This window comes from Rhamphochromis longiceps, linkage group LG7 (genome assembly GCF_057381845.1).
Source record: "Rhamphochromis longiceps isolate RC_006_pf linkage group LG7, R_longiceps_female_GT1.1, whole genome shotgun sequence".
Taxonomy (NCBI): domain Eukaryota; kingdom Metazoa; phylum Chordata; class Actinopteri; order Cichliformes; family Cichlidae; genus Rhamphochromis; species Rhamphochromis longiceps.
The window spans coordinates 68,866,501-68,875,995 of NC_140563.1; the positions used below are offsets into that span (position 1 = coordinate 68,866,501).

The 9,495-nt window shown below is 46.1% G+C and overlaps 1 protein-coding gene across 2 annotated transcripts; it reads right to left on the reverse strand.

The window, feature by feature from the left end:
* Positions 1–3,768: 3,768 nt before the first annotated feature.
* On the reverse strand, positions 3,769–9,121 carry LOC146666883 (zinc finger protein 277-like). 2 transcript variants are annotated; one of them, XM_085415016.1, is made up of 10 exons: positions 8,995–9,121; positions 8,261–8,474; positions 7,898–7,986; positions 7,702–7,784; positions 7,375–7,466; positions 6,562–6,672; positions 6,064–6,160; positions 4,929–4,971; positions 4,669–4,843; positions 3,769–4,474 (listed from the first exon to the last, which is right to left on the reverse strand). In XM_085415016.1, exons 1-10 carry the CDS (start codon positions 9,020–9,022, stop codon positions 4,285–4,287), a joined length of 1,122 nt encoding a protein of 373 aa, XP_085271142.1. In that variant the 5' UTR covers positions 9,023–9,121; the 3' UTR covers positions 3,769–4,284. The 2 variants fall into 2 exon arrangements, with proteins under 2 accessions (XP_085271142.1, XP_085271143.1); XM_085415017.1 differs by lacking the exon at positions 6,562–6,672.
* Positions 9,122–9,495: the final 374 nt, after the last annotated feature.

Sequence of the window (9,495 nt, forward strand, 5' to 3'; positions counted from 1 at the left end):
GACCTTAATCTTGCAGAGAATGTGATGATTTTGTGGATAATTAAAGTCAGTCATATATCCACAAACACAACAAGCTGAAAGTCAGTGATGCTGCTCGGTTTGCAGTCCTGAATATCACGGCACAAGCAGGATCCACTGCACTGTTAATGTGAGCTGTGTTATATTGCTGCCTCTGTTCGGTGGTGTCGAGCCAAACGGACTTTAACGTGTGTTTGAACGAGCTGACGGTTCACTCGTTAAGCTGAAAGAAAGATGCTTCAATCACAGCAGTCACACATGTGTCCACTGCACCATCTGGGAACTCTTCTTGTTTACACTCGTAATGACACAAACACTAAATCCTGCTTCTCTGTGCTGTTGTGTAGCAGTGTGTACACCTGAGACTGTCACCTGTCTGTCTGTCCTGCACTCTCTCTCTGTTTCTTTCTCTCTGATTGTGGAATAAAAGTATGAACGTGTGTTTATAAGTTACACTTGTGTTTGAATCCTGCAGCTTATCACACATTTGATTTCCATGTGTGACGACTGCAAGTGTCCAGAGTGAGGACAGAATGAGGGACCCACTGCTGCACATCATCTGTGAGGCTTTGCAGCCCTGATGATCCACCAGGACAAACTCGGCAGTGTGTGAGGAAGAGGAGGAGGAAGAACCAGCAGCAGCTGACAGATGGAGAGAATAGACAGACTGTTCCCTGTTTGTGAAGGACTGCTAGGAAAGTTTAACAGAACTGTCTGTGCTGAATCAGTCTTATTAGGTAATGTTCACATAATGTGATCATCCCAGTGTTTCCAGTGTGGGAGAAAGTACTCAGAGTACTCAGGGCCTTCAAGTTACACACCATGAAAGGCAGCAACAAGTTTAATGTTCAGAAACCTAAAGTCTGTATCAGCAGCAGAATGGAGCTAAAATAAATGTTGGTTTCAGTTCTATGAAGCTTTGAGGATTTTGGATCAGTAGCTGCTGTGTTTGTTGCATCATATTGCTGTAACTGTTTATATGCTTTATATATTCTGAGCTAAGTTGATCTATAGTGTTACATCATATTCTATAAGGATGTTATGTGTTTGTAGACTTTCTGCCCAGTTTGACCCATTTAGCAGACGTCAGCCTGTTTAAGGCTCTGATGTCTATTCTGTGTGACTTACAGCAGTTATGACATGGTCTGATTTTCTCACCCAATAAAGGAATATTTCATATATCAGTCTACTCTTCATTCTATCAGACACAGTTATCACAGCTCGTACATTTGCTTTATACACATGTATGTAAGCATGGAGCCAAATGTAATAATGCCAACGTATTAAACGAACAATATTTGTCTCTTATATATAACACATCTGTATACACACTGTCACAGATACTCGTCTTTGAGTGAAGATTTAAGGTGATAGGACATATAAACAACTGTTCAAGCTCACTGCTGTAATATATCATAATAATCTGACTATAACTTTAATATTGGCCATATTATATTTACATTACCACAGTGAGATGACTTTAGTCTCATGACCAACATCAGCTAATTGTTATTTACTAGCTAATCTTAAATGACTGTTCAGCACAGGAATGAAGCCCAACAATCATGTTTTACGGTCCTTTGGTCTCAAATGAACAAAACATGTTCTCCTTCGTTTCTGTCACACAAAGCTGTATGACACGTTTCTCGCGGTTAGTATCATGGTTGCTAGGCAACCTGAGCAGCGCGACGAAGGCAAGACCGTCCTATTTCACAAGCCTCTCACTTCCGCACTTCTCATACTTATAGTACGCACCGTGCGTAGTGCGCGTACTTCAAGCGTGCAGACCCTGAATTGGGACACAGCCTAGTGGTGCCGAGCTGGCGCACCGAGTAGTTCCTGTTACCTGCTGTGTGTCTGTTTTTACAGGTAAGCTGGGTTCCAAATAATACATATGTGATAGACAACAGTAGCAATCGAAAAGCTAGAGAGCCAGTTCACGAGTTTAAGGGTTGATAGCGACGAACCACCACCAGCTGTTGCTAAAAGCACCTTTGTTAGCTAGCAAAGTATTTACAAATAGTTCTCCCGTTCATTGATCTGAGCATGCGCAGAATGATCCACAGCGCTCCTTTGATCTTCTCAAAGGATCATTGTGATGTCGCCGTGACGTCACGATGATCGTTTTGTCACAGCGACATCGCATTCTCTGCCACGCCCACCGAGTCTATAAATAGGAGCTCGTTCAACAGTTTACAGCAGAAAGAGACAGTTGTTTGAGACACAGCTACCCTTTGACACCCTTCAGCCTTAAACCTTTACAAAAATGTCACAGGCAAGTGGAGATTCGTTAGACCAACTGGAGCGTACGAGAGAGGAACTCCGGCATCAAAATGCACAGCTCTGGGAAGAAAACGCACGACTCACCGAAGAACTCGCACGAGTCAATGAAATGTGCATAGACTTCAGTCACGATGTCACACGACACATTCAAGAAAACACACGACTCGGTCGAGAAAACACACAACTCGGTCAAGAAAACGCACAACTCGAGCTAGAAAACGCACAACTCAATCTAGAAAACGCACAACTCAGTGAAAACTACATAGAACTCAGTAAAGAACACATAGAACTCAGTAACGATGTCACACGACACATTCAAAAAAACACACGACTCTGTCGAGAAAACACACAACTCAGGCAAGAGATGGCAGAACTCAGACAAACTGTGGAAAATCTTCAGCGCCCAGCGGTACGGGAACAAGAGACAACAGAAAGAGAATCGCCTGGTTCGTGTGGTGTAAACCTACTTAAAGTAGGTTTAACTGTTGCGTTTCCTGCAGCTTTCTGGGTCGCCTCTAAGATTTTCAGCTGAAGCGAATGTCCCGCTCTGTGGGGTCTGCCTCGAGGCCGGCGTCCATCTGGGTCGATCCTTAATAGTCGTTTTTGCTGAGTTCTCATTGCTTCGAATCACGTGTCCATACCACCTCAGGCGGGATTCGAGCATCTTTTGAACTCGAGCCACAGTCCACCGACCTGTCATAAATATGCTGTGCTCTCCTTTATGTTTGATTTAATTTTGCCCCTCACCCCCCAACCAGTCATGGCAGAAGACCGCCCCTCCCTGAGCCTGGTTCTGCCAGAGGTTTCTTCCTGTTAAAAGGGAGTTTTTCCTCTCCACCGTTGCCAGAGTGCTTGCTCATAGGGGATCATTTGATTGTTGGGGCTGAATTTTTGGATTTCATTTAATTGGCTTGAACTGAAAAACCTAAAAATTCATGTGAGGGCTTCACATAGTGGAGAGCACTACATTTGCTAACTGCTCTTTGTTTATTTGTAGATTTTGTAGTTCTTCCTACTACAAAAACTACAAATGAAAACAAGGCAGTTAGCAGCAAATGAAAATAAATAAAACACTTAAAAAAATCTGCTACTGCTCTGTGTGTTTACTTCAGTGAACACTTGTATGTTTTTGTGTTAGAAGATTATAGATTGTCCAAAATGTCCTACAGCCTGCCAGAGTACGAAATGAGGATAAAACAGGAAGTTTGACAGCAGTGAGTTCCTGCAGCGACCTCTCGTTTCTCTCCTCAGTGCTGCATGTTCGTGAACGTGAGCCTGGACGCGAAGGACGCGGTGAAAACTCTGAGCGCTGCAGTTCGGCTCCACCATACGGCAGGTGTCGCTCAGCAAAGCGATGCAGAAAAACAACAGAAACACCAAATAGGACAGATGTTTCAGTCACGAGACGTCCCTGGGCTTTCTGAGGGGACAACAACAACAATAATAATAACAATGTGCAGTAAAACATACACTCATTCTTTTCATTTATTAAGTTCCTGTGTTGTGTTGTTTGTGTTGTGCGTAGTGCCGACGCGGGACAGTTTGCAATTGTGTAGTGCTGTTGTTCTAAGTGTGACTGTGCAATGACAATAAAGAGTCTCTCGTCTCATCTTGACGATGAGCTCGTCCACCACAGCACTGAATCCAGCTCAGTTACAAGTTACAAAAGAAAATCATTTTTACTCGAGTACTAAAATTCACATTCAAGAAAACGCATGTTTCAGCTTCATTGCACGAGGCAGAGCAATTACGTTTCAGCGGACATCATGGCGTCCGCGTGTCCAGCTGTGGAGAGGACTCTTCTTTTGCCTTTCTTATCTTTACTAAGTAGAGACGTACAGGAAATAGTTGAGAGGGAAAGGGCCGGACTCAAACCCGTGCCGCTGCGTTCCAGCCATGTGGGATGTGGTCACCATGAGCTGAGCTCAGCCGACGTCAGAGACGCCTTTGAGTCAAACGTATGACACGTGTCCGTCTGTGGTCCTAGCTGCTGCCTCCTCGCTCCTTCAGCAGCTGCTTGAGGACACTGGACTGTTTCAGCGCTCTCAGGTTAGAGATGTCCTCCGCGATGACCGGGATCTCCTCGCCGCGATGCTCCTCGTCACCGTCGCCTTCCTCGCTGTCAGAGAGCGTGCACAGGAGAGCGTCGTTCTCGTACGTGGGGAAGTAATACCTGCGGAGCGAGACGACGTTTAGTGCTCAGGCTCAAATTAGTCCCAAAAAGGACGACATTTTCCTCAGCTGATAAAAATACTCCAAATGAAGTGTAAACATCTGTGGCGTTGACCACGTTCATCAGCAGCTGTACGCCAGCTTTAAAGCCCGCGCTCTCATTGGTTAATTCTGCAGGCGCTTCCTTAAACCTACTGCGGCTGGTCCCAGGCGGACATCTCTGGCAGTTTCATCACGTGACCTTCAGCCGCGATGTGACGCAGGGCGTCCGCCCGGCAGTCGAACATCCGCGTGCAGCCGTAGCAGCGGCTCTGATGGATCTGCCGCCGGATGAAGTTCACCAGTTTGACCTGCTGGTAGAACTTGAGGTCTGAGGGAGGACAGAACATTAGAAACACTCAGAAGGAAGAAATAGAAGCAAACTGCGCTCGAATTACCACGGCGATTTCACCCACTGAGCTCGGTCTTAAGGAGGTGGAGGTCGAAGCCGTGAGCCTCCTGCAAACACAAAACAGAAAGATGTCAGGGTCACGCACGCGACGCCCGTTACAGACTTCATAAATAACAAAACCAGAAAGCAGAGAGAAACTTTTCTGCCTCTCAGGTAAACTCGTCACTCGTGAGCACAAACTTAGAGTCACGTTTGGGAAACTGGTTCTGACTTTAAACCAGAACGTTTAATCAACGACAAAATCGGACTGCAGTCGACGTCCAATCCTAGATTTATTTATTGTTCACGAGTGTTAAGTCTAATTGTTGAATGTTGTCATCGTGTTTCTTAAATTTGTACGGTCTGAGTTCAACCTATAGGATCAAGACGTTCCTTTGTCTCTGACCTCTCCAGCCACTCTGTGCTGGGGGAGCTTTTATTGCAGATGCATCCTGACAGATCTGTTGTGAGCTTCCTGCTTTTATGACACACACACACACACACACACACACACACACACACACACACACACACACACACACACACACACACACACACACACACACACACACGTCTTAGAACCATTGGGGGGTTTTACGTGGGAGGTGCTTGTGTTGTATTGTGTATTGTAACTGCCATGTCAATAAATAGCTACGGGGGAAGCTGCTCTTTGAAGGACTTCGGGCCTGAGACAGGACAGGGGCGTGGGCTCCAAGAGCTGGTTCTTGACCAAAGACTTCCCTCGTTAGCGAGTGAAAAACCGGTTGAAGATGTTCTGTTATGTCTTGTTTCCTTCATGATGAATAAGTCTCTAAACTAGCGGGGCATGTGGAAACACAGACCCAACAACGAGGAAACATTTTTATTTGCTCGTTAAAGTTTTGACAATCATGTATTTATTTGGAAACTTTTCAAAATAAAAGGCGCTTCATTTTAAAAGCTCTTCAGCTTCGGTCCGTCTGTGTGTGAGGGCACTTTCTGAGTAAAATCCATGTTTTGTGCGAACGATGGATTCATATGTTTGCAGAGACCTCAGGAAGCAGATCGTTTCCTGTTAGTGTGCACTGTCTCCGTTCTCCCAGAAGCCTTTGCAGAATCGTTTCAGGGATGAAAAGCAGAAAACGATATTTTCCTTCTCTGAAACTTCTACGTTCCCGTACCTTCATATGCGCGTAGATCTGCTCCAACGTCTCCGATTGGTGATCACAGAACAGACACACTGCAGAGACCGGATGAGCCTGCCAGTCCGACCAATCACTGCGGACGATACAGAGATGACACGAGCAGACATTTACACAGGATCAGAGGAGGACTAGGAAGTGGACTTGATTGAAACTTTTGCATCCAGGCTGACACAGTAAATAAGAATATTATCAGGAGGGACAACCCAAGGTTCAGTATCTGGGATCGAGCCGGGGATCAAACCTCCAACCTTTCGCTGCACCTCCTGATCCACAGCTACCCCGAGCTCACAGCACCTGGTTCAGCACCTGGTTAGCGCTGGAGATCAATTTTTCCTCATGTGATCCTTCAGCGTGGTTTTATCTCGAAACGTTTTCTCGCAGTACAGACACTGCAGACTGAAGCGAGGGGAGCAAAATGAAAAGGCGCGCGAAACAAAACTTAACGCTGTGAATAAAAAGCAACGATTAGCGTACCTGTCCAGTTTGTCCTGCAGCGTGTCGAGGAACTCGCTGCAGTAGACGATGTTGTCCGGCAGTCCGATGCTGAAGGAATGCTCTCTGGCCATGTGGTTCAGCAGAGACGACCTGGAAACAGCACGTGGAGCCATTTTTAATAAACAAAAGAAAACATCAGCTGACATCATCACTGTTAGCACTGCGCTGCAGTCCTTTGGGCTTCGTCCAGAAGTTCCCATTTGGACAAGACTTCAAGATCCACTCAGCGTGCCATAGTGGCAGACAGAGGGAAGCAGCCTCTCTCGCCATGGGCCGCTGCATGTCCAAATGTGAGGAGACCCGGAGCGGACGCGGGTTATGTCTCTCGGCGTCCTCCCGCAAGGAGCTGGAGGTGGTGGCTGTGCAGAGGGAGGCCGAGCATCTGCGAACCAACACAGTGACTGAAAATGGATGGATGGAAGCTTAACTGGAGGTAAGACACAGATCCACACAAGAACTGTGGTAAACACCAGTGAGTCACACCTTCATGCCATTCATGAACCAGCGCACACCTGCACAGGTCTCAGACCTGACCCTTAGCAGGAGAGGAAGAAGGGTGAGGAGCTGCACTGGTCTCAGATCAGCTTCTTGGTTCAGGCTCAGACATGTCACTGAATGATGTTTATGGAATTATGCGTAAAAAGCAGCTTTTTGGGGGTTGGATCATAAGAGATGACTACAGGAAGCAAAGAAGCTTTTAGTCACATGATTTCAGGAAGCTCTACCTTCTGTCTGCTTTCATCTAACACACGTGAGGTTTCCAGGACTGATGGGAATCCTGCGGCGCGTTACCTGTTTCCCGTGAACTCTTCGCTGCAGAACATGCAGAGACGATGGAAGCTGCTGTCGTCTCGCTCCTTCTGCTGCTGCTCCAGGACCTCCTCCTGTGGGAGCACAGAAGAAGAGCTCAGAGGAATTCTTCAGAAAACTACCTCAGAGTGCTCAGATATTTAAAGTGCAGAGGTTACAACGACACAAAGCGTGTCAAATCACTCAAATCTGCAATTTTTCTGATTTTTCCTGATTTTCAGACTTTGCCTCAAAATAAAGTTTAAAAGAAACGAAACTTCCAGCAGCACAAGATTCACTCAGGATGCTCCGAGTGTCACGTCTCCTCACCAGTCGTTTCTGCTGCAGCTTCTCTCGGAGGACTCTGTCTTCTGGAAGGACGTCACACAGCAGGAAGTAGTCCTCCTGCTTCTCTGTCAGGTCAGCGAGGAAGAAGAGTTTTTAATGAGTCATTAATCAGAGCTGGAGGAAGTGTACGTGGTTCACTTTGAAAGGTCAGGTCCTCTGTGGGTTTGAGTGAACTCACCGACTGGGCCTGTGGAGTTGGTTTTGATGACGCTGCAGAAATCTGTGAGCGGCTGCTCGAGGAATCTGCCCTTCCAGTACAGCAAGTACCTGATGGAGGAAACTCGTCAGTAAAAACCGACTCACAGCCAGGTTTACCGGCGCACAGAAACACTTCGTCACGGTTCATAAAAGCAGCACACTAACAGGCGTGGACATGCTGGACTTGTTGTATATATTTATACTTGTAAGGTAAGGGTTTCCCCCCATCACCCCAAATAATTACAGGAAGTCTTTGGTGAAATGATCGAGTTCCAAATGCTAAAAACATCCAAACGTGTTCCCGAGAGTTAAACGAGTGAGCCGGAGCATGTGTGGCTCGTACTTTGGGACGTCTGCGATGAGTTTGACGTCGGCGATGACAAGCTTGTGCTCCATCAGCAGGTGTCTGAGGAGGACGTCTTTCCGCGGCGGTGGGACGGACTCAGAGCAGAACAGGCAGACCAGCGGCTCGGAGCCGGGACATTGAACACCGGGAGGGCTGGAGATGTCAGCCGGCTGATCGGGGAAACACAGCGGCTCCAGAATGCTGTCCTTACCTGAGAAAGCAGAAGAGAGACTACACCTTATATACCACACACACTCTACTCCAGACCAGGTGAGTCAAAACCAAGCGGAAGCGAGAATGTACAGCCTGGCATGAAGAAGCATTTCCCTCTGATCTACAAAAATCTGTCTGTATACAATTATTTTCATCACCCGTGGAGACAAAACTATGATCTAAAAGTAAAAAAATAAATTAATTAATGAATTAAACAACTCAATAATCGAACTCAGACTTTACACGCTGTTAAATCCTGAATAAACTTCACAGCTGTCAGACTGAGTACTGACTGAATATAGAGATTGCTGTATAATCACAGTTAGCAGCCCAGCTATTTCCTAGCCTGCTAGCTTAGCCGGGCGGGTTCCCGCCTGCTTTTCTGATTTTTTTTAGCCTTTTTTCTGCTGATTGTGGATTCCCACAGACTCGGAGAGTCACCGACACCCAAACCTTTGCACGCAGACCACCAGATATCAGCATTAAAGCCGCGGACACGTTTAAAAGGTCACACTTACCGTCTTTACTCGGCTCGCTGGCGGCCATGTCTGGTGTCACGTGGTGCAAATAACACAAATCGAACCAATCGGAGGCCGTAAAATGCCAACGAAGCGCCTTCGCGGACCCCCGGTAAAACACGAATTAGAAAAGGTGCATTCAAGTGGTTCAAGGAAATATAAAAACTCAAGTTTCGATAGCTGAAGGTTAATTAATGTGAATGAAGTTGACTAACATGTAACGTTGGACGTTGTTGCATATATATAGCAAAGAATATAAATCACATGAACACTCAGATCCTCAAGATATACCTGAGCGTGTTCTCTGAACATGAAAGTTTAGTGTTCATAAATACCCATTTATTAACATTACATTAGCATATGTGTCCTCCCCTCTATTACAAATTTTTAAATGAAACGTTATTTGTGAATGCGTACCATATGTACAGGTGTAAGGCTCCCTAAAATAAAAGTCTGAAAATAACATTTGAGTTTCTGTACAGGGGGGCACAAGAAGGCTGG